This window comes from Varroa jacobsoni, unplaced genomic scaffold, assembly GCF_002532875.2.
Source record: "Varroa jacobsoni isolate VJ856 unplaced genomic scaffold, vjacob_1.0 scaffold_1423, whole genome shotgun sequence".
Lineage (NCBI taxonomy): Eukaryota > Metazoa > Arthropoda > Arachnida > Mesostigmata > Varroidae > Varroa > Varroa jacobsoni.
The window spans coordinates 336,733-360,485 of record NW_019214325.1 but is presented as its reverse complement, the minus strand read 5'-3'; the positions used below and the strand labels follow the sequence as shown (position 1 = coordinate 360,485).

The following is a 23,753-nucleotide window of genomic DNA, read 5'->3' as shown; positions in this document are numbered from 1 at the left end:
TAACAGCCACGGTTAGAGATTAGGTCGCACTGAATTATCAGAGTTCAGGGCCATTTGAGTGCACAGAATTAAGGGTGATTAGTCAAAATTTAGATCAGGGTTGCGCACGAAAGTCTCTGTAAAGTAGAATGGAGAAACGTGTGAAGGCCTTCGGTGGAATTGTGTCTACTCTGAATAGATGGGTCTACGCCAGCACCACAGTGCGTACAACAGATACGACGCTAAACTATGATTAGGTACACATGAACAACTTCCAAAGCTTCTGCTTTGTTTTTTAAGTCGGAATATGGACCGCACTGACCCGATAACGCCTACATAATGAGGTCAGGGTGTTAGCGTCAAATTTTATAGATCTTGTACGCTAACTCACCGTGGCCATTGGAATTGCATAATACTATATCAGAATTCTCCTGCTTAGATGGGCTACCTGCGATGACGACTTCTGATCGGTCGACGCAAGTTAACACATTTAGTCTCCTGTATTCTCTTTAACCACGCAGTTGATTTCAGAGATTAGTATCAATGGAAGAACTTTACTCTGCAAAAACACGAATAAAATGGATGCATTATATTCTATAGCATATGAATAGGCATGATACTTTCTAACCGCTAAAGACTTTCAAAGGAAGCCGAACTGCACTGGCTACCCTCAAATGCAAACCAACGACCACGACCGCAAGAACTAAATACGCCTGGTTCACAGAGATAAAATAAAATGTAATTCAGGAGAGAAAAATATTGAAATTAATATATTGTGTCTGACAATGCAAAAATTAATTTTGTCAACACTCAACGTAAAACTTCGGCTCGCAGAAATTGATGTCCATAAATCTTTGGCAAACTGCAAACATTTCTTCGACCATGAGCATAACTTACCTCGCCACACATGCATCTCTGTACCGCATGTATTGCCCTCAACACTTCGACTGAATTTTTTTCGAATTCGGAAATCTCGATTGAAACCGTTGCGACCTGCAGCGAAACACTTAAGCCGCTTGAGGCGATCATTGAACGCCCATATTTGAAGAAAGCTAAAGCTATAACGTTGTATAATGATACAGCACCTTTTCGCCTTAGACAAAAAATCAGACTCGTTATACTTATCAATAAGTAAGTTGTCCACCATCCTTTATTTGTTCGTCTGACTCTTATAGAAGTATAAACATATACTAAATACATACATACGATATACATATAAAATATATATATAATTTTTTTTAATTTTCCGGGTTGTACCGGGTGCTTAAAAGATGTTCTGGTCACCCCCCGCATTTGCTGCGTACTGCAAAAGTCATTTATTTTACTAGACGACGCTGACATGCTCACTCTTATTTCTATCGTGCAGCAATGCTTCGCAATCGTCATGAAGTCTTCAGTCGCTCATTAAGTTATTGATATTTTTAAAAATGTTTTAAATTTAATAGATTCCCATTTGTCGTATGTGACGCAGAACCGCCACCACCAATATGAGTATAGCCGGCCCAGAAATCACTGCTGTCGTTGCGCTTCCAGTCAGGTACTGAGCGCCACAGGCCGGCGGACATACTACGTTCACAGTTTCTAAAAGGGGAGAAAGATCCCGATTAGGAGCATGCTTTTTAGTATAGCAATCCAATTTGTTCACTGCACCAACAACAATACCAACAAAACGCCAAAATACAAAAAAAAAAATATCTGATTAGGAAAGGCTGGTTTTTGGAGTACAAGGGGAGACCGAAGTATACGATAATGATGAAAAACAATAAAATGAGGTGAGGAAATATCGAAGGAGTGAAAAAGACAAAGACTTCAGCACAGGGTAGTTCTCGTGCAAATGGGAAAGGAAAAGACTTCTACTGCTTCTTTTTTTGGGCATCGTCGTGGGCGTCGCATTGATAGAAGTGGTTCTGTCAAGTGTATCTTACATAAATGGTCGCATATGAAACAATGTCTCGGTTCAGGTTATACTCATTCAGTCAATCTTGCCTTGTGATAGACCATGATTTAAAGATATAACAAGCATTTTTCTTACCAAACAAGTTGATGACGATTTCAGAGGAACCAAGTTTATTTATCGCTCTGTAATAAAAAGTAACACTAAGTTATTGTTGATTGCAATTTTTTTTATAAAGCAGATCACAAATAACATAATTGTTACGACTTGATTCAGCCTAGGTTGCTAACGCTAACTAATTGTTATTCAACGGTCTATTAGTTGATTGGGGTCACAAAGTAAACAGTTAGCTGACAATAATTTCATCTGTTGAAAGAAAACTCTTCATCATTTGATGCTAAAGGCAACTCGTAAAAATACGATATTCGCGCATAATCAAAGCTATGGAGAGCTGTTTATTTTTTCCGTTTTTCTATTTGCGGCGTTTTCATAGATACGTATTAAGGACAAAAAAAAAAACACGTAATGGTAAAAGTTTCCGATGACAAAGGGAAAATAACGCATGCACACTGTTCCATAAGCACTAGGCACTATTCTACTGTACCTGCATGTATAATTGCCATACTGTTTCTTCTCGATGGCTACAGCCCGCAAAACAGAATCAGTGAACTCATCAGCGGTGGCGAAAATCGAGATCCTGTAGTGTTGGTTATCGGAAATCTAGTCACCATAGAAAAACAAAGAAACACACAATAGAAGAGCTGAATTTAGAACAGCGTAAAAACTATGGAGTATTTTTGTTCTAAAGAATTAGTGATCATTTTCTTTTAACTGTCGTATCCTCACAAAACACTTATCATAAATAAGAATCTTCGCATTCGAGGGTGAATAGTGGCGCTCACCTGATATCCGTCCTTCCACCACTGAATTGAAGGTGATGGGAAGGCTTCGACGTGACACATTAGGTCCATTGGATATTGCAAAGCCTGTCCGTACCTAATGGCCCGTGTAATAGTCAAAAACGTTATTATTCACGTTTTAATTTGGATCTTAATCCGATTTGATTTTGCCACAAAGTGAAAAAGGTGTGTAAACTTTTTGTCGCTCACTGTGTTATTTTCTAACGAAGCACAAAGCTGTATTAAAAGACTTTTATTTAAACAGTTTATATGTTCACTTGTTTCTGAAGGATGTCTCATTGGTGCTTTTATTTAACTGACGTGTATATACTTTTTACCTGCTACGATCCGCTGTGACAACAGGAGGAAATTCAACCTCAACTCCGACATTTCTTCGAGCTCCTTTACCGACACGATTGTCAGCTATACAGTAGTAAGTGCCTCGATCATCCTTCAGATATATATTTTTTTACAAGTTCGAAAAGAACAGATCTTAGAATGCCAACAATGCTAAAAATCCTACTATACATTTACGTCAACCAAATATTTTCGTTAAGAATTATTTATATAGCATAAAAGAATATATATATATATAATAAGGAGAAGGCACGTCATCTTAAGAATTTCACGTTCGTTAACGTTAAGAATCTCAAGGTAGCAATAACTGTATTTACCCTGTCTTTGTTCTGAGATGACCTACTAGTTCAAAAGAGGAAGCCCTTTTCAACAACTTCTTACGTCGTTATTAATTTACTATTATGCTAGGAAATAAGCAGCTTAGTTAAATTGCAGATAGCCAAGCTCTCTGGCCGATAATTCTGTACTAGCATGGTCAGTGGACGTCTATGAACTAACCTTGGTGACTCCGAATATAGATAGCACGTTCCCGCGATAGATCGCACCGCCCGTTGGAAGAAGGTCGTTGTTCTCACGTCGCCATGTGATTCGCGGCGGAGGAAATCCATCAGCGTAGCATTCGAGCGAAGCGTTGGCACCTCAAAACAAACGATAACAGTTCCAACAACAACTAGAGTAGTAGTTTTTGAAGCCACAATCAACCCAGCTACGCGAATTTTTCTTTCCGTGTCATAGCGATTTGATGTGAACAGTTAGTCCATATATTTGTTTGCGTGTCTAATTAGATCGATACTAGAATTACTTAATCTTTCGGGAAAGGAGCAGCAAAACAGTCAAATCTCAATAAAAATTCCGCTGGAATGACTGTGTCGCTTATCTGAAGTGCCGCCAAAAGTGAAGAACTGTCCGTCCGATGCAATAAGGATTCTTCGTCACCAGTCTGACAAAACAAAATTCACAGTACTCGTCTTAGTTGGCAAAGCAAGTTTCGATGAGCTTGTAACTTACCGGTTGACGTAATAATCGAACGTGTCGAGTTGTCAGAGATAATTGGTGGGATGCGGACGTGTAGCCAAACATCTGCCGTGATCTTATGAATAGCCGAGGTCGCCACCTATAAAAAGGCGCGTAAAAAAACGACGTTCAAATTTAATTTTTTACCCACCATCCAGGTAGCGCCTTTTTCAAAGAAAATTAGTAAGTTCCACAGTGAAGCTGTGATGCGGATGACATCGGTGAGTGTGATTGTAAAACTGAAACTTCATATTATTACCTGACACTGATAGAGTCCTGTGTCAGTTTCTTGAATCTTGGAAATTAATAGGGAAAAGGTGGACGATACATCGTCATGACGTATACTGAATCGAAGCTCCGGAACGATGACGGAACCACCTAATGAAATTAATCCGTACACAAAAATTTATCTAATGTCGGCACTTCATACGAACTATGAGTTCCGCCCTCAATAGCAATGACTTGCTTATAAAACAGTAAATATAACTAATCAATTGCATTTGACATAAATAGAGTATTCACAGCACGGGACAGGGCAATAAGGGTAGACAGACCTACGCAGGAAAGCAGCGCTAAATAAAAATCATTAGACAAAATTAAGGTTCTGTTGAATATTGTTTTCTTATCGTTCGCATTCACTCACCGGTTGATATAATCGTGGGACTTTCAGGGTGCCGAGGATCGATCCGAACCCAGAGAACTGGGTAGCTCTGTGCATATTGAACTGAACATTCGAGCTCGGTTGTATCCCCGATGTTGACCACACGCTCCTTCGATATGTACGAGATTGTCGGATTTTGCTGGCACAGCGCTATAAAAGAAAAACGCGCCATTGACACGAGTATCATGGTCAGTGTAAACAAGCCTGTCTGTAGTTCAATTGCAATGACTGTGTCCCAGCTAACTTATAGAGCTTACAATAAACCTTACACTGGAGAATTCATTACTTTTTTTGTTTAGGATACATAATTTTCACATAAAGAATTGAAGTCTTTGCACGTTAGTGCACTTAGCCGGTCATATAGTGCCTATTACAGATAGAAGTCGCTCATATATCAGCATTACACTTCAGCTACTGCAAGTTAGATCGTGCAGAGCGTTTCTTATGCAGCAAACACTTATATTATGTAACCATTATACATGCGTTTCCTATCGCATCTAGATGTAAACTACACATTCGTATGCTCGCGCTATACACTCGTAAAATGCCTGGCCAGAATCGAGTGGTATAATAAGTGCCATCAGCAACTGTTAATGTTAAACTTCTATTTCTTCCTAAAACAAAATACTTGCTGGCTATTTCACTTACCAAGTTCTAGTAAAGCCAGCGCGACTAGCACCACCCTTTGCAACATTCTTGTCCTTTATGACCCCTTATGTGTCCTCCTCTTTCAGCAGACTTCTCTGACGTGCCTTAAGACGTTCTTAACCGCATTCTTAAATTGTATTTCACTGCAAATCCAGAATATTCTTTAAATCTGATCACAAACACAAAATACTAAGCAAATAAAAGCGAATACGTTACCACAGCTGAATCCTATTGGCAAAACAAAAAAAAAAACTGCTTTTTATAAGACATTCAAGTTCGTCGGATACATTGCTCAGATGAAAAAATTCTGAATGGCGTACTCGGCGTTCTGCTGCCACTTTCACTTTCACCAGGAATAGGCCTTCATAAACGATCCTGCCACGAACAAGCTATCAAAGTACGTGCAAGCCTGTACATATAATACCCAATTTTTTTAGATGGCCTCATCATTGTCCACCAACACCAATATAATATAGATCACATATGCGGTAGATAAAACAATCGGCACTTAATCGTTAGTTTAGCCTCGACTGAATGTTTGTCTAACTTTGCGGATTTTCATACCTAAGGATTACGAATATCATGAGTATGGCGAATATTAGTCAATCGGTGAAGGTATCTGAAGTGTGTTAGATCGAGCCGCACGTGAGCGTCGTGCTCAACGGCTCGGCAGTGGTTTGCTGCCGATCTGAGTTAGATGACTGAAGCGACGCTAAAGCCTGAAGCGCCGTCAGACGCCAGAAGAGAGTGGTTCGTAGTGATAACAACGGCGCTAGGATCGACGTCAGACAGAACTGTAATAATAGTAGCCGTAATCGTAAGCAGCCGAAAAACGGTTCTGCGAACTAAGGGAGCGCGGCGCATGCGATGCAGTTGTCATCCGTTCAGACGGATAAGAGGAAAGACGCGATATATCTCTGCTCTCTGGACATATTCCAAGTAAAAAGCAAGCGGTTTCACAAAATGTACAACTTTATGAATACAGGTTAAACTAGGATGCACTAAAGACAAATGCTTTTCTCTTTAAACTAAGTGTAATGCGTTAGTGTCCTATCCATAATGCTTTAAACAAATCAGATATAATAAAGCAACATTGACTGACTGTATGGTTTTCGCTTTTTTTCTTTTCGCTGGTTATCAAAGAACCGCATGCTCTGAAATCTGTATGTGTATACGTATAGACATGAGTAGGGTCCTCGGGCGTGTAATTTCTCCACAAGGTATGTGGACGACATGTTGCTTGGTTACTTTTATTGACCCAGGGTTCGACCATGTAGTTGCGGATCATCAAACTTCTTTTCTGATGTAGAGAAAAACGTTGAAAAAATTACGTTACTTGAAGCACGGGAAGTTCATAGACAGGAAATTTTATTTCATATACAAATATGTGTAAACATTTTCACTTTCGCACGATATATGTATAAACGATATGTAAACGCACCTTCATCCTTTTATATATGAAGGTGCGTTTACATATCGTTTATAATATATTCTCGCATTTCTTGAAAAGACAGCATGTCTCATAGATCATTATAGGCCCTTCTCAACATACGCTAACAGATGAATTGAATTAAAAAAACTACAAATCAGAAAAGTGTTCAATATATTGTGCCTAACTTAGTATCGATAGTACTGAAGAAATTCCCAATTTTTTTTTTTATTTTTTCCAAATTTACTGTACTAAATTGGTTTATGGCACGGCATAAATTGTAGAAATGGTCAATGAACGGGCTTTATTATTATATATTGAATTTGTAGTAAATTAGCACAACCTTTACAGCTAGTGCCACATACGTCACGAACACTATGCACAAACAAACCTACACTTCAATATATGTGTATGTTTTATATATGTATTTATAAGTCCAGTTGTACGATTATACGCAAGCAGGCTTCTGAGTAAGGTCTGTCTCTAGGGAGAAAGAACGCTTGTTCTTTCGTAATTTACTTTCATCATCGTAGCCTAGCTGCCTTTTTAGGCTTTGAAATTCATACCTGACACTGGTTTGTTATCGCTCGTTATATGCCTCATTTGCTAGCTGGGACAACACATCGAATATAGGTTTCACGTTATCTGGAACTTCGAGGTTTTCGTTCTGTTTTGCCTGCCTTGCGCATGTTGCTATGGACACGCGAATATTTCACCCTATATAGCATTACGATAGATCAATGCGAAAATTGCAGCACTGTCTTTTCTTTGCCCACCAGCGGCATACCGTTCACACATTGTCTCAGTAAAAATTATACTGAACAAAATTAGATAACAGTTGTTTTCAAACTTGAAATGGTTTCATATGATAAAGAGGACAGTGGGTTTGAATATAAAGGCAATGCGAAAGATACATTCCATCAAAAGCCTAGTAGTACTGGTAAACTCGAACGTTTACAAGATCTTTTATAAGTTCATGTATTCAAATGTAAGCAAGTCAAACATTACAACTTCAAAACTTTAGCTGTCTATCGAAACCAATAACTTTTCGCAGAACACGCTATTACGACTGGGCGCGGCAGGTATAGTTCTGCAAAAAGTGCAGCTAGATTTAATGTTATGAGACATTTTGACTTACGTCACATTTCGAAATGCATATGGTTATTCCAGATTTTCTGTGATACTTTAACCAAACAGGCGTGCTATGAAATACTGTTGTTTTTCGAAGTCTTACGACTGAAACTGGCGCCGAGTTTAGGGTCAGCGCTGGCTTTGGTCATTTGTTAGTATAGCCGCTTCAGGTAAGATTCTGCCCCGGCGAACGCTAGGAGAGTTCATACTGTAAGAGTGTGTGTCAAAAAATGTGTCAGCCTTTAAGAAGGCCAAAAATGTACTTAACCAAATAAACATAATAATAAAATAAAAATATACTAACAAGTCAGGAATTGTATTTAGTTATACCACATTAATTAATAGAATACATTTTTGAATACAGAATTTCTTTAATCAGTAATAAGCACTTTTAGGAGATGCCAGCCTTTCTCAAAAAAAAAAGTGCGATAGATATTAATAAGAGGTGAGTGAAAGATCTTTGCCTAGTTTTCCTTATTATGTGTTTCCGACTACAATTTGACCAGCAAAAGGGAAATACCGTACTGTATTTCTAGTTAGTCTTTCGAGTTTGGTGGTTCTAGCGAGTTTGGTCGCTGATACGCAAACTCTTATTATTTCAATAGCAGAACCTCATTCATAGACAGTGTCTAAGCTGATCATCGACGTGAATTTATCATATTAGCCGTATTCGGCTTAGTTTTTTGATTGCTTAAAACTCAATTTACGTATAAAGTCAAGTTCAGAAAAACCAGCAAGGTGTACTTCTAATGATCATATATCTTAGATCGAAAATCATGAAATTCTTTCAATCTATAAATAAATATTATGTATGTACTGATATAGCACGCACATCCGATAAATGAATATATCTATGGAAAGTACACCTTGTGTGAGCTTTACTGAAGTAAAAAAAAAGCAATGCTGTACGGTGTCGCATAATACAGAGATAAAAGAATTCAGCAGCCTCTATATAGACGCCATAGTTAATTCAAATCGATTGTTTGGAATAGAATTTATTGATTACAAAGTCAGAATACATATATACACAGATATCTATCTTTCATCTTGAGAGAGTATGTACGATTCACTCCTGTAATGAGCGTCTTATGATATTTAGTCTCACTGAAAGGCTGATGCCATTTCAAGTGAAATTGTATAGGGCAAATAATATCCGAGAGATTTTCTAACGTTCACGTAAGTGTTCAAACATACGGCATGCATACGTCATCCTACGACTATGCCATATTAAGCATCGGCTGCTTCTAAAAGCGAGCTTATCTCTAAATGTTTAAATTAACCTAACCAAAGGAATCTTACGAATTCTTAGTATCGCTTAAAGGTATCGCTCTTACTTTTCCTTACCTAAGATAAAATAGCATTTATTTCATTTAGCAACCAATAGAAAATGCATTATTTTTTATGGATAGCATGTACAGCTTGTACAACGTGTAATACAAGGCGAATATTCACGTATGTTGTGAATTTAAAAAAATGGGGGCATCTAACTGTTAGATATCCACTGTGTTGCTCTACAAATTTAAGACTTAAGTTGCGTGGAGTCAGTAGACTCCACGCAACTTAAGTCTTAAATTTGCATAACTGTTCTTATTTCACAAACAAAGCCAGAAATAAAAAAAAAATCAACACATTCGTATCGTGTTGGTGGGGTTACCTCTTATTTAGTTTCTATGTACGTACATAAGAATTATTTGAGTGTGCTTATTTCGAGTGTGCCTTTAGGTAGTTGTTGTCTAGGCCAAGATATCTGCTGTCTAAAGCACCGGCAGTACCCAACATAAAAATTCGCTAACTAACACATAAGATCTCTTATCCTCACTATCACCCATACGAACAATGACATTTTAATCGTAAGTTTACACTTACGGTCAGTAATACATGTGCTATTGCTTAAAAAAAAGAGCAAATATATATTGCATCTGGGATTTTGGTGCTGCGATACCCTTAATTCTTCAACCTAAGAAATCAGTTCCTACCGAAAAAGATCATCGAGTCTAAAATTTTGCTGCAACTCTTCTTACAAACGGCGATATGGAAGCATTGTCTTCGAGAATCTTGAGTTGGTTCGATGTGGCTATTTACATCATAGGGATCGAACCGCCATGTTAATTTCCGAGTACTTACTTGAATGAGGATATGTATATGTATGTGCTGTTACAGCTCAGCCGTTTGAACTTTTCATATACCTACAAGGATTCTTCAATAGATCGTTCAGTACCCTAATTCGCGTAACCTTGTTCTATTATTTACTTTTGCGACTCATTCAAGGACCGAAGAATGAATTGTATATCGGAAGGCCGAATCTTTGGGGTTTGCTACAAGGCTAGAAATTTAAACTCTCAAAACTCCCTATAAACTTTATTTGGGAATTAGACTAATTAGGCGGCAAGATCGTTATTTATTACGTTTGATTCTTCACTGACACTAAGTAGGAAATTGAATTGTTTATGTATGTAAGCAGACCTTACTGTAGCTCACCGTTATGGTAATAAGCTACTGTATTGCATGGAGATCTTACCACCAGTGTAGCAATTTTCCACTAAAACACAATACCCAACATTAAACGTATTTTATAATGAAAAATCGGAGCTAAAGATCAAGCAAGGGAGTAAGCACTGATAATTACTGTTCATTCTAACTTTATTCAGATGCATATAGATCATTCTCAATTCCTATTGTTTGATGTTGTGTTTTTGGGTGTGCGATCCAATTTTTACAGATCCCGTCAGGTTACATGAACAGATTTATGTTTATTGAAAAGTATATTCGTTACAATTTTAAATTTCATTATGATTTGATACGCTAGGGTCTGCATATTTTGTGGATTTTTATATATCAATAGACCAACGAGCAGTTCCAGATTGACTAACCAGTACACAGGTTAGTACCCTCGATGCAAAAAACCGGCCCGAACACATTTTTTGTTCACTGCCCGTTAACCGATATGATTGCCTCAATTCACCGGCACAACCCGCAGCATCGTATGAAAAGAGCATCTTACAGCTAAATGTATCCCATCGCAAATGGCTTTTATTTAGCTATCGAATATCCCATAAACCATTAATCTATTTAACACGTATACACGCTCTCGTTAATAGTAAAAGCCATTTGCCGTTTTATCCATCAAACGATCGGTTGATCGACTACCAACCAATTGGAGACATGCATAGATCAAAGTCGCCTAAATCTAGAAATATAAGTAAATTTAATCCTGGGCTGTTACGATAATGAGACCGTACACCAATCTTGAAAATCCGAAAGAAGTTTCATTTGGAATAGCCTATTCAAATAACAGGCTTTTAATTAAAGTTGCTAGACGCGTTCTCTATTACGTCGTGAACTCCTTGTCGTTGAGAGAAATTATTTTGCAACTACTCCAACGCAAGGATTTCTTGACCGTATCACATTTAAACATAAATAGAAATTTAATAATACTAAGCCCTGTTTGAAGTAAAATAGGCATGACAGGCTAGATAGTCAGATATTGCCACCCTAAGCCTAACTTTGATTTTCTGGCGATTGCCCTTCCGGCATCCAAATCATCCCCTGTAGAACCTTTGACAAGTTTAAACTATATTTCATTCAACAAAAAACACTAATCTAGTGCACCCCTTTCTTGCTTTCCCAGATAGAAAATAAAATACTATGTTTTCGTAGAACGTCAGTCAATGCGCATAAATTAGTATCGAAATCTTTTTTTAGCTATTCTTGCGCTACGGCTACCTTATTACTCCTTACTGGATTCCTACTGGCCAGTCTTTGTATTTTTGCTTTTTAAGCAAAGGGTCAGTGGTATGTATTAGAGTTTGCTCCAGGCATAGGCGCGTACCGAGCATACTGGTTAATGCCGCGCGCAAAAGGGTTACCACTGGGGGAAGCACCGCCGAACTGAGGTGGTCCTGTGGGTGGTGGGCCCGTCATTGCGGAAGGCTGAAATGAATTTTAATGCAGGTAGTAAAAGTCATGGTCCATATAGGATACTAAAACACATGACAGATGTTTCTAGTAGCATTTTGAACATTTCTCCTATTTTTTCTTTCAAGTGTTAATTCTATATTAATTATGCTTAGGGGGATGTAGCATAGTTTAATGGTCGAACGATACTGCGTTGCATCGATACCTGTGTTTGCTGTTGAGTCGGTTGTTGTTGCAGCTGTTGGGGTTGCTGAGGGACTCCTGCTGGCGTCACACTTTGAGATGGGTTTGTTGGAGGTGCGTGGTTTTGTTGTGCGAGAAGATCGCCGCCTGGTTGTTGTAATGTTTGTGGAAGATAGCCAAGGGGCGCTCCCTGCGATCCAGACGTCTTCACATACACGCCTGACTGGGATAACGGGGCGACCATTCCGCCTACTACTGCACTAAAATATTTGTGTAAAATGTAAAAATGTAATAGAACAGTTTACGCTTCTTAAATGGAATGAACAAAATGAAAGCATTTTTAGTTTACAGGAAAATTTTAGCTACCATTTTATGCACACTATTTTAACTTACGGGTTCGGTTGCGATGGGTTCTGACCCTGCTGTTGTGGTTGTTGCGCCTGAATCGGAAGTTGCTGTTGCTGCTGGGTGTACGGAGACGACGTGGGCTGCTGGGCAGCTGATGTGGGTGGCAGCGAAGGGTACCCTTGGGGAGCCACTTGGGCCATGCGCATCGGAGCTGGCGATGGAGCGACCCCTGGAGATGGGAATAGCGACGCAACACCTACCGAAAAATGGTCGTCTTTTAAAAGCTGTCTAACTAACGTATTAGATAGACAATGTAAAACACTGCTTTTGCGGGTAATAATGTACTTATATGCGTCCGAATTAGTGTACAAACATACAGAAATTTACCTTGGTTAGACGCAACTGTGTGTCCAATCGGGGTTTGGGAAGCCTGTTGATTCGCTCCAGGTTGTGGCGGATTCTGCTGATGAATAGAGCCAGGGCCTTGCTGAGGGTTGAACAGTTCTCCCGGGCTTGAAGAGTGCTGTTGGCCGGACGCCTGTTGATGAAGGGCGGACGTCTCACCGACCTGCGAGCCACCTTGTGACTGCGGAGTCGCACTACGCCCTGCTGGAGATGGGCTCATCTGGAGTTTCGTTTCGTAGCACAAAACGCCGAGTTCAATCATGGAAATGTATAAAAACGCAAAAAATCATCTATATAAGCCACTGAGTTCTGCAAAAGCTACGATTCTTTATTTGTGTCTATCCTGAAATTTCGCAGTACTAATTATGAGGAAAATTAAGATATTTTTTTTAATTTTTATTTTATATTTTATAAGATAATTTTTATTTTTTATTTTATAAGATAATTTTTAAAACTGTAGCGTTTTTTTACAGAGGAAGTTTTTAATATTCAATGATAAAGCGACAATACCTCGCCCACCTTCGGGGGAGCGCGGTTTACAACCGGTTGAAAGGGCCCAGAGGCATTGGGTGCTATCTGTTGCTGAGTAGAGCCTGGTCGTGATAAGGGCACGTTAACAGACCCTGGAGAACAAGCATTTTGTGTTGAATTTCCTTGCGCTGGGAAAAGTACTCCCTGATCCTTCTTGATTAAGCGTAAACAGTCATTTAAACCTCCTGGCGGTGAAGATACGCCTAAATCTCCATTTACTGAACATCAACACACAAAAATTAAACGCCAAGTTTGTCAATACGTACCGCCATTAATTGTAACGGTGCTTCTGATTGACGGCATAATTATAGAAGTATGAACCTTACTTGAACTACATTTCTTAGATAAATTATTAATCAGTTTTAGCTGACATCTGTCATCTGTAGTCGCTTTAAAATGTTTGGTTCAGTGGTCTATTTAACACTAAATATTCGATAATATTTACTTATACAATTTAATTTTACTAACAACTAGGAATAATTGTTGAAGATATAATTTGATTTTGCAAATGTTAGCAGTTTGTCGAACGCATAACCCACAAGGCGCGTCTAGTATGTTAAAATCATCTGTATGGCCTGATTGTATACCAAGAGCCTCACACTTGATCCCCTTTACTACTAAAGTCTGACACTGGCAAGTTACAAGATTCCTACTATTAAAGTCCACCGTTTATTATAAAAAAAATATTTAAGAGTTCGCAAACCGTTTCAGTGCTTCAAGGGTTTGACACTAATAGTAAGGTCTTCCGAAATCTGTAGCTAGCTCAGATAGTGTAGTCATCACAAGGTATGAAAACCCGTTAGAAAAGCTCGCATATCTAAGCGAAGCAGTTGGTAGACTGACTACACAGTGAAAGGATCATTATTGATATAGTAGCGACATAATGGACACTGTATTTAACCTTTCGCTGCTGGTTCTAATGCTGCCTTATTATTTGATTCTCCGCTGCCCAAGCTAAGCGAATAGGTCTTCTCGATTAGTTGGTCGACTTTGTTCCGCACTTCCAGCAGCTCCGCCCGAAGATCGGTTATTGCGTTCGCGTCTTCATCTAAAAATATCGTGCAAGTTATTATTGCTGTTTATATAACCATCAGATCATTCCTGCAAAGCAGCGCACGAGGACCCACACGAATCTGTATAGACAAGTAGAACGCTCAGCTTTCTTCCGGTTCAATGATACGCTTTGAACAAAAGTAAACTACACAATAAATACACAACGACAAGTTTGATTATATACTCACTTTGCACAAGAACGCGGAGACGTAACACTCTCGAACATTGAATAGCCTGGGAGACATCGCAATTATCAACGATAGTCACGAGGTCACCATCCTCATCCTTATATTTCAAACTGAAAATATTAGCACAAATATATTTTTAATTCATTACCAGAAATATGAGAGACTATGTCGAAAACTTGTCATAAACGCCATAGACACTAGAAAAAGGCAGTAACCTATCGGATGATCAGATCAACATGTTAGCCTTAAGTATCATAAACAAATTGCTCACGTTATCTGGTCCTGAGTGGAGAGACTTCCTCGGAAGACCCGTTGCATCATGAGGATGAGCTCATCGAAGGTGATATCCTCATTGTGAATGGCAATACGTCGGATATCGCCCTCCAATTGCGCCTATTTGTTGCAGACAGACGAAATAACTATCAAATAAGTAAGTACTCAAAGATAAACTAATAATTAACGTACTTGCTTATAAGCTAAACCTATAAAGTACATCTAAAGATTGAGAAACTACTAGCTTTAATTCTGCTAATACATCATTCAATGTGACCCCTCTTAGCACACTTGAAATACCTTGATGACAAGCTTTCCCGCGAGGGCATCAATCTTCGCATCTCCTGACGACATCTTCACTCGTTCAACTGTTATTCACCGCGAGGATTGTCGATTCGAGAATAACTTTCTGGCTAGCTAAATGCGTCTAGAAGTACCTCAAAACATTTATCTGGAAAATAAAACCTTAACAAACGTTAATTTGTGGACTGTTGGTGGACTAGATATTGTTTCGGCAACAAGACACTAAAGCAGATATAAGAATTAATTCCCCCTGATATGAAATGAACGAATGAGGTTTTCTTACAAAAAAAGTAAGCGCTTCTGTGGAATCGATCATAAGATGACTCTAAATCTCATCTTACTAAAAGCTAAGTTTGCCTGCAAATACAGGACACATCCGAAGCGGTTTTAAGCGCTTAGAGCTCTGTTATCTCACTGGTGAGAGGCAGTCAGAAATAATTCAGCTTAATTTCATGTAGTAACAGCCGTGTCGATGATGCTTTACAGGTTTTAGATTTCAGCAGATAATATTCAGCGGCCAACTTAGTATTGTAAATGGTACGCGTCTTTGAACTATGAGCCAGTAAGACTAAAGAAAGCTGTGACCGTAACAATGGATATCTCTACGATTCTAATGTGAGTTACGGGCATTTTGCAGTAAGTCATCTAGTCCTCTCACAGCTTCATTGCAGGCTTCACTATGCTTTGTTTCAATTGAAATTAAGAAAGCTAAAGATAATATTAGCCGTCATAAGTTATAATGCAAGACTTTCACAGCACTGAAGACACGTCATCCACTAAACCGCTCCTAAACTAGGGACTTATATTTGATAGAACACTTCTCACTTTCTGGGACGAAATTCAAGACATTTTCTGCACAAAAAAAACTTACAAAGTCACGCAGTTGTTAGCAGATCAGCGAGACGAGTGTCCCGCACTTTGGAACTCTGTCAAATTTGTCACTACACAGGCCACCAGCTTGTAAAAATTTGCACCGGGCCATGAACACTCAGATCGACACGAATCAATAAAATTGGACCCCTGACTGGGAGTGCATAGAAAGCGCAGTTCCTAGGAGGTTAACAGCGACCCAAGGTGTATTACTAAATATTGTCTGTTTTTTTTAATCTTACCGAGACACTGACATGAGAATTTTTTGGGCTTAAAAGATTTTCTTCTAGAAAATGAGATTCCCCTTTATATGTTACCATTTACCGATAAATTATTTTTTCTGTTGGTCATGCCGGACACGTGACCCCACACAGTTGCCATGTTCCGTGTGTTTGGATGATTGGATCTCAATAGAACGGTTGATGGTGTTGAAACCACCTAATGCTCGGCTGAACTGTCGCATGAGTAATATTTGATCTCCAGTCAAGCGACGAACTCCTTATAGAGTGATACGTTCCAGGGAGCCTTGTGGAAGGCTCTGTAGGCTGTAAATCTATATAGGTTAGTTTACTGTAACAAGGACTGAAGCAACGGGAAGAAAGAACAATATTTGGCTGTGACCTGACTTTTCTGATTGAGCAAAGAATTGCGTTGTAAAAGGCGTCAAAGCTATTAAAGGGCCGACGCATATTAGAGCAATGAAGACGTTTTAAAAAATAACGCTATAGCTTTCCATATTCTATTCAATAAAAATTTGCTATATTCCTATAGGTTACACAGGAGATCGTCAGAATTAGCGTATAAAGTAACTCGTCATTGTTTCTGTTTTTGCTGAAACGCTTTGAAAAAGCTTGAAAGATTTTTCGCCTTAACCTCGTCCTCTTGACTACCCTCCTGCCACTAGGAAACACGTACTGTCACTTAACTGATTTCCTTATTTGTTAAAATTATACTGCTCAGATATTTTTGATTATTGTTTATCTTGTACCCAGCTATTACAGCAAAATAAAAGTTCCCATTCTATAACTAAAAGTGGATGGAACTAATGCCGTTATTAGGAATGACGTTTTCCAGGGCAAGGCAAATGGTAAATAGCCTGTTGTTAAATGATTGCAGACGGGGTTTTCAAGTGTTTGGTTATAGTGAGACTAAGTCGATATGATTCTTCTTGAAACGAACAACAAAATTGTGGAGGACCTCCTTCGAATTAAATTCAAGAATCACAAAACTGGTGCAAAGGTAAGATTAAAAAATATATTTTTCTTAAACCTAAATATTTGTTTTTAGCTCCCTTTAAAATATTTTCGTTTACTGCCTTTTTAGCCTCTTGCTAGAAGTATTACAAACGTGTGTGGATTCTCTCTATATATAGCAATTAGCCGATCGATATAACGACTCCTACGCATAAAAGGGCTAAATTTAATTCGTGGCCGATATACTACTAACGAAATATCATTATACAAATGAAGAAACTTAGAACTAACAGCGTGCAGCTAATGTTGTAAAAATTATATTCAGTAAGTATAAAAAGAATTCTGTAATTTCAACCGGGATCGACCTGTAACTAGCCAGTATTTCTAACGTAGTAGAATGTTGTGTTCTTTAGTTCGGTAGCCAATAAATATTGATCTATCAAGAGAGCATTGGAACATAAGGTGTTTCTTGTGTATTGTTCTAGGCGGATTCAGTCGATGTGACGATAGCCGATTTCGATGGAGTTCTGTTTCACATTTCGAACCCAAATGGAGATAAAGCTAAAATCCGTCTTTCCATCTCCCTTAAATTCTATAGGTAACTTTGGTCTGTGTGCGAGAAAACTTGCAATTATATTTTAAATGAATGAATCCTTCCATGCTTTGTATTATGTCTTCGCAATGCTGTCAACAGATACTTCAAACGATTATATATTGATGTAGATACTTGGATAGGATGACCAAATCCTACAAAGCGTGTCCCCCGATCATTTCGTTTACGAGCATTCCTTGCATGCATCGTTTTTAGAGAACTACAAGATCATGGAGCGGATGAGCTTCTAAAGCGGGAATATGGTAAGTTGTTTGTATAATAATAATATAATGTTAATTAATTAGATTAACAATACTGTGTTGGTTGTCGCAAAAGCGTGCGCTTCTTTGAACCTTCTATAAATCGTAAATTCCAAGTAATGGACTACATCTTTCAGCGCACAGATGCTGTATCACAGAAAGGAGTGGTTTATTCTACGATGGTGAATTCCCTGAGACATTTATTAGCATATCTTAAATTTGCTATTTAGCTGATACTTCTCTAAAATATGAAAGATTTTAATTTCAGCAAAACATGCAGTTACGTTCGCCCAGAGCAGATATTATTAAATTTCGTACTCTTAAAATATTTCAAGTTGGCTCGTTGATTGCCTACTCTGGCGCTATTCGCTTTGAGAGACTGTACGTCTCATGGAACAGCTGTAGATAAAATATTTATTAAAAACCTTGATACTATCATTACTTATTGCATTATCGTTTGGATTACAATTCCAAGATCATCCAACATTAAGCTCATTACACAGGAATATTATAAAACTCTATTCTAAGAACAAGATGACCATTCAATGAGTGCAAATGATATTTATTTTTTCGCATCGTCAAAATTCGAACAAAAACATATTTACTTTTGTTCCAAAATACATGGATTCGATTGCATCGCAATCATGGTGACAGCCTGCATGTTAGCGTCCAGATAATACCAGTATATCACTGATGCGGCAATATCAAGTAAAACGTGGCGCATCGTCTGTTACAAAATAAATACCAACAAAACACATAAAAACATTTTTAAAGGATGGCTTTATAAGAGACCATATAAAATTAATAATAGGGGCTATCCAAGTCACATATACTAGCAAAGAGGTTTTTGCACAAATTGTAATGGAACTACGTGCAACAAATGTTGGAGAATCGGCACGCTCATGGCAGGTGGCTACAGAAGCTATTCACAACTACCGCATCTGACGTTTTTATGATTCAGGACTTATGGGACAGACTATTTGATAAAAATTAAGGAAGACAAGATTATGGCAGTCAGTTAATGAGGAACATCGGGATAAGGATTATATGCATTCGCATATGCAATAGATGCTATATATTCTTATAATATATGGCTATATTAATATAATCTATTTGTAGCAAATTCTTCTTACCTTTTTTAACTGGTGCAAGTAGCCGTTACAGTGCTGTAGAAAAATGCCGTACATCGTTACATTAACGGGTAGCATCGTAGATTGATACAAATGAAATGAGAGCATATTGGATTAATGTCACTCAGACTGTTCTTCGAAGCGTGAAAGCTTCGTGACGAACAGCAGAACGTCACAGCTCGTTTTGTAGTTAGCAAAAAAATTGTTTTGCAAAATAGCTATTTTTGTAAGAACACCATATTTTAGGTGAGTTTTGTATTTCTCATGTTGATACAAACCAATCTACAGCAGCGACGTGTTTAACGATAGGTAGGCTATAATGAACCCTAACAAAATTGATCGATGAAATTACAGGTGATATTCTTGAGCCCGAGCCAGAGAAAATGTACAACGTATCAATTCTATTTGACCTCGATTCGACGCCAAAAGATTACGAACCTCTCATTAAAAAGGTATACAGGAATTGCAGACATCCCATATGTCACTAAACGTTTCAAAACTAATCGATTGGGAAACTTGCTTTGGAAGGTCTAGAACAGAAGCGAATACTACTTATCACGTCGTAATTATAGACATGTTTTTGACTGATTGAATAACTGTTTATGCTAACATGAAACGTTTTCTGACTTTACAGGCTGGTCTGCTAAAGCGAAACTGCTTTGCATCGGTGTTCGAGAAATACTTTGAGCATCAGGCAAAACTGGCCAAGAATCCTGAAGGTGGCGAGCTTAAAAGAGCTGTTATTCACTACAGGTATGTGTACAAGTAAAAAAACAACGTTAGTTAACCCTTAATTAAATTTATTTTTGTACGAAGTAAGAAAACATACAATCTTAAAACCCACAAGGTCTTGCAACCCCTTCAGATGAGTTAATTATCTTATCCCATCAAAGATGTGGTGAAATCAATTCTCTAGCCAGTTGCAGGTTGTCTTGACTTCGACTTGAAACGAATAAGCATTTTATTCGTGGCGTACTCTCTCTCTCTCTCTCTCTCTATATATATATATATATATATATTAGTTTAAAAGTTCCTCTTGTTTTTAGGGATGACGAAACGATGTACGTTGAAGCAAGCCACGACCGCGTGACCGTGATCTTCTCGACGATTTTCAAGGACGAGGATGACGTTATTATAGGAAAGGTTGATACCCAATGAATTTCCCGGCATATTTTAACACTGGGACGTAAGTCAATTTATGCTTTCTTGATCGGCCATCTTTTTTATTAAGGCGTGAGAGCGGTCTCGAAAGCTTGCACATACGACATGCGTCAAGAACTGAAAACTCCGCATTAGTTATGGCCAACGTCTGCTGCTTCTCAAAACCCGTTTAAGTTGGCTCTATAAGGGGTACGTATTTAATTGTGTTTTGCTGTATCCTTTGAAATGGTCTAACGTCTGTACACCCTTGCAGGTGTTTATGCAAGAATTCAGAGAGGGTCGTAAGGCGTCACATACAGCGCCGCAGGTACTATTCAGTCATCGAGAACCTCCGAGGGAGCTTCAAAATACAGACGCTATGACTGGAGACAACATTGGTATGAGAACCAGATTTGTTTCATTCTATGAAAACATCAGTTTTGTTATACTAGCTATATAACTGTATATACCGTTTAAGGATGTATCTTATCAATACTGAGATTTTAGGAGCTGTAAATATTTTGCTTGGTGAAACAAGTGTAGAAGACAGGTTGTCAAACCAAACTTGATTGACGCCGAACCTATGTAATAATTATTTCTACCCATTTTGACAATTTCCAGATATCTCTCATTGTCCCGGTAAGCACCTCGTGTGCAGAGTGAAAATCGTAGTAAAAGATTAGCTTTTCCGAGTCTCTTCAGTGTTTGGTTGAAGTGCATTAACTTAAGCCGATCGAACTGAAATCTAGCCGTAGCTCTTATTGTTGTTGGCATGCTAGTTCCTCTTTGTCGACTATAATTCGAGGCTATGATATTTTACCAAGGTGTGACACACGTGTTTAGTATTTAAAAAAAAACGGTAAAATTAAAATTACCTAAAGTTGAGTAGATATCCAAAGCATGTAGCTTTGCATGTATTTAGTTAGCTTAATTCGCGTGTTGACACTTAAAGATCCTGCAGTGAGTATTGCATTGTATGATTCGATTGCTTAAAACAATTTACGGTTTGGGTTTTCAGGATACATTACTTTTGTTCTGTTCCCACGACATACCTCGGTTCAGGCTCGTGACAACACAATTAATCTTATTCACTTGTTTAGGTAACGGCAACTTTTTGCGTTACTAGATAAGGTGTAACTGTAGACCTTAAAAATAAAGCGATACAGTATTCAGTTTTGAAATTTCAAGTCAAAATAATAAATTATTAAGAAGATTAAAGAAAATTTAGTAATGTAATAGGAAATCCAATATTGTTTGCAAATTACCTTCAAAAAAGATATCTCTATAATTAACTTCATGACGAATGTATACTAATCGATATATATATATATGCGCTGCGATCGACAGGGATTACTTGCACTATCACATTAAGTGCTCAAAAGCTTACATCCATTCTCGAATGCGCGCTAAGACATCGGACTTCTTAAAAGTAAGCGTTAAAACTATTGCATAAACGCATTTATCGTACGGTATTTTTGTGACGATCATGTGGTGAATCGTATTTATTTAATTATCAACTATCTTATGAAATAGAAATTGCAGAAATAATGACTAACTACCAATTTATTTAATATCAGGTGTTGAATCGCGCTCGACCCGAGAACAAGAGCACGGAAAAAAAGACAATTTCCGGGCGAACATTTACGAGAAACAACTAAACAAGCTTCATCAGCTCGGAACTCTAAAACGACAACATCCATCTGTATTTAATGATCCTTCGCTGGAGTTATCAAGGATTTCCTCTATTTCTTCAAAGCAAAAACTAGTTGAGCCTATTATAATAGAGCAAGAAGGACACTGGTTTGCTTACTCTTGATAACAATCATTGCCGTAAGAAAACGAAAAGCAAACATATGCTTGTTTCACCTGCCATCTGTGAAAGGAATCTTCCGTATGATTTTCAGCTAAATGAGAAATGCGTAGAGAAGAGAACGGCGATACGTGCAACGGCATGTAAACGAATGTTTGATGAACAAATGCAATCTAAGAACAGAATATTTATCGTATACACGTATTTTTCCTACGGTTTCTGTTGTCAAGTTTCTTCCCCATTTCTACGGCTAACTTCGTAACAATCGACTTAGTGTTTAACACAGACTAAACATGAAACAGAGAGAACAGCGCTTGAAGTAGCTGTTCCAGTTCTCTGGTCTTGAGTTGCAACTTCAGTAGTCTGGTTCGGACAATACTTCGTAATACATAACATCGTAACAACAATAAGATTATTGATAAGTTATTGATGTAAGTTTATAGCGACTGCTGAATAATAAACGCATTTTGAACCGTAATCATCACATATGGTTTATTTGGCATCGATATGCATTTTCGAGCCATTGTGGTAGTTCCAAGCGATTGTCCAGGTAGTTTTTGTGATAGGATACAAGATTTTCTCAGTTAAGCAAATCAAGATTCTTAGCAATTCATTGAAATATTAATTAACGAGTACATAATAAGTGCAAAATATAATAATATAATAAGTGCATATTGTTCGCGTTTACCAAATAAGTGATAACCATGAGTATGAGTATTGTAGGTTTTGTTGGAGCACGTAACTTCTTTTTAACTGCGCCATAGATTCGTTCTGTCTTATTTAGAGCAGTTCCGAAAGCGGCTTAAAAAAGAGTAAATAAGCTTTTTGGATGTCTCCACATGAGTTATTGAATGGTTTTGCTTGCATGCTGTTTTTTGTTTTTCTTTTGCTCATCTAAAAATTTCGCATGCGCGTGTTTATATGTAAAGTTTTCTGCTAAGTCTCGTAACGTCCAATTAAAAGTCGGTAGTTTAATCTCATCATCCTAATAGTAACATCGAAATTCTTGGTTACTGAATTGGTAACTAGAAAGTAATAACAGAACAGAAGCTGGGGTACAGAAAACTGCGTGACGCGAATCCGATTCTCATTGCTTAGTGAAGCTTCTTAGAAATGCTTTGAAAAAGGTAAATGCAAATAGGTGTATCCGAACATAAACAGCAATGTTAGAACATTGTAAATTTGCTTACAGGTGAACCGTGAGACCACCGAAACTACTGAGGCACCCATTTAGTACGCTACATGCTAAAGCTACATGCTATGTCGTTACTTGTGCACATACAATACGCAGAAGTGACGACGAGTACTTCTAATAATTTTAAGAACGTAGTTCAATGGTGCTGCACGTCATTGTAACAGGTACGACACAACTAGAACAAGCGTTCGACAGCGTGAGTTAACTTTTGGTGCTTACGCCCCATTGTGGGTAGCCTGGGCTGTTAGTTCAGGGGGTCGAGCGAATTTCTTCATCGACCCGATTGGGCATTGCCAGCCTCTTTTAAGCTATGCAACACGTTCTCGTCTTTCCCTGTTTAGTAGAGGGCAGT

The 23,753-nt window shown here is 38.1% G+C and overlaps 3 protein-coding genes across 11 annotated transcripts; 1 reads left to right on the top strand and 2 right to left on the bottom strand.

The window, feature by feature from the left end:
- Window positions 1-1,094: 1,094 nt before the first annotated feature.
- Window positions 1,095-8,135, bottom strand: Lac (septate junction protein lachesin). Of its 3 annotated transcripts, none has more exons than XM_022849828.2 (11): window positions 8,020-8,135; window positions 5,453-5,595; window positions 4,787-4,954; window positions 4,403-4,521; window positions 4,138-4,243; window positions 3,628-3,767; window positions 3,111-3,223; window positions 2,776-2,869; window positions 2,478-2,593; window positions 2,012-2,058; window positions 1,095-1,560 (listed from the first exon to the last, which is right to left on the bottom strand). In XM_022849828.2, exons 2-11 carry the CDS (start codon window positions 5,496-5,498, stop codon window positions 1,418-1,420), a joined length of 1,092 nt encoding a protein of 363 aa, XP_022705563.1. In that variant the 5' UTR covers window positions 5,499-5,595; window positions 8,020-8,135; the 3' UTR covers window positions 1,095-1,417. The 3 variants fall into 3 exon arrangements, with proteins under 3 accessions (XP_022705563.1, XP_022705562.1, XP_022705561.1); XM_022849827.2 differs by lacking the exon at window positions 8,020-8,135 and adding an exon at window positions 7,448-7,612; XM_022849826.2 differs by lacking the exon at window positions 8,020-8,135 and adding an exon at window positions 6,017-6,496.
- Window positions 8,136-10,634: 2,499 nt separating this feature from the next.
- On the bottom strand, window positions 10,635-16,491 carry LOC111269907 (uncharacterized). Of its 5 annotated transcripts, none has more exons than XM_022849821.2 (10): window positions 16,406-16,491; window positions 15,209-15,359; window positions 14,907-15,028; window positions 14,636-14,745; window positions 14,296-14,442; window positions 13,374-13,612; window positions 12,846-13,083; window positions 12,504-12,714; window positions 12,133-12,370; window positions 10,635-11,942 (listed from the first exon to the last, which is right to left on the bottom strand). In XM_022849821.2, exons 2-10 carry the CDS (start codon window positions 15,260-15,262, stop codon window positions 11,799-11,801), a joined length of 1,503 nt encoding a protein of 500 aa, XP_022705556.1. In that variant the 5' UTR covers window positions 15,263-15,359; window positions 16,406-16,491; the 3' UTR covers window positions 10,635-11,798. The 5 variants fall into 5 exon arrangements, with proteins under 5 accessions (XP_022705556.1, XP_022705558.1, XP_022705557.1 ...); XM_022849823.2 differs by lacking the exon at window positions 16,406-16,491 and adding an exon at window positions 16,083-16,354 and having other exon boundaries at window positions 12,133-12,365; XM_022849822.2 differs by lacking the exon at window positions 16,406-16,491 and adding an exon at window positions 16,083-16,344 and having other exon boundaries at window positions 13,383-13,612.
- A 5-nt stretch (window positions 16,492-16,496) lies between these two features.
- Arpc2 (Actin-related protein 2/3 complex, subunit 2) lies at window positions 16,497-22,690 on the top strand. Of its 3 annotated transcripts, none has more exons than XM_022849829.2 (12): window positions 16,497-16,642; window positions 17,198-17,320; window positions 17,760-17,872; window positions 18,083-18,129; window positions 19,611-19,708; window positions 19,891-20,009; window positions 20,303-20,399; window positions 20,671-20,794; window positions 21,018-21,035; window positions 21,415-21,496; window positions 21,744-21,825; window positions 21,974-22,690. In XM_022849829.2, exons 2-12 carry the CDS (start codon window positions 17,240-17,242, stop codon window positions 22,052-22,054), a joined length of 942 nt encoding a protein of 313 aa, XP_022705564.1. In that variant the 5' UTR covers window positions 16,497-16,642; window positions 17,198-17,239; the 3' UTR covers window positions 22,055-22,690. The 3 variants fall into 3 exon arrangements, with proteins under 3 accessions (XP_022705564.1, XP_022705566.1, XP_022705565.1); XM_022849830.2 differs by lacking the exon at window positions 16,497-16,642 and adding an exon at window positions 16,862-16,992; XM_022849831.2 differs by lacking the exon at window positions 21,018-21,035 and having other exon boundaries at window positions 16,500-16,642.
- Window positions 22,691-23,753: the final 1,063 nt, after the last annotated feature.

Bases quoted from the DNA above. Each gene is read 5' to 3' on its own strand.
- Lac (XM_022849828.2), bottom strand. From the start codon at position 5,498: ATGTTGCAAAGGGTGGTGCTAGTCGCGCTGGCTTTACTAGAACTTG. The intron at 2,594-2,775 runs GTGAGCGCCACT...TATGGTGACTAG, and splicing joins GGTGGAAGGACGGATATCAG to ATTTCCGATAACCAACACTA. The intron at 1,561-2,011 runs GTAAGAAAAATG...CTCCCCTTTTAG, and splicing joins AATCGTCATCAACTTGTTTG to AAACTGTGAACGTAGTATGT.
- LOC111269907 (XM_022849821.2), bottom strand. From the start codon at position 15,262: ATGTCGTCAGGAGATGCGAAGATTGATGCCCTCGCGGGAAAGCTTGTC. The intron at 14,746-14,906 runs GTGAGCAATTTG...TAATATTTTCAG, and splicing joins TCCACTCAGGACCAGATAAC to TTTGAAATATAAGGATGAGG. The intron at 11,943-12,132 runs GTATCGATGCAA...AATTCATTTCAG, and splicing joins CGACTCAACAGCAAACACAG to CCTTCCGCAATGACGGGCCC.
- Arpc2 (XM_022849829.2), top strand. From the start codon at position 17,240: ATGATTCTTCTTGAAACGAACAACAAAATTGTGGAGGACCTCCTTCGA. The intron at 17,321-17,759 runs GTAAGATTAAAA...GTATTGTTCTAG, and splicing joins ATCACAAAACTGGTGCAAAG to GCGGATTCAGTCGATGTGAC. The intron at 18,130-19,610 runs GTAAGTTGTTTG...ATGAAATTACAG, and splicing joins GCTTCTAAAGCGGGAATATG to GTGATATTCTTGAGCCCGAG.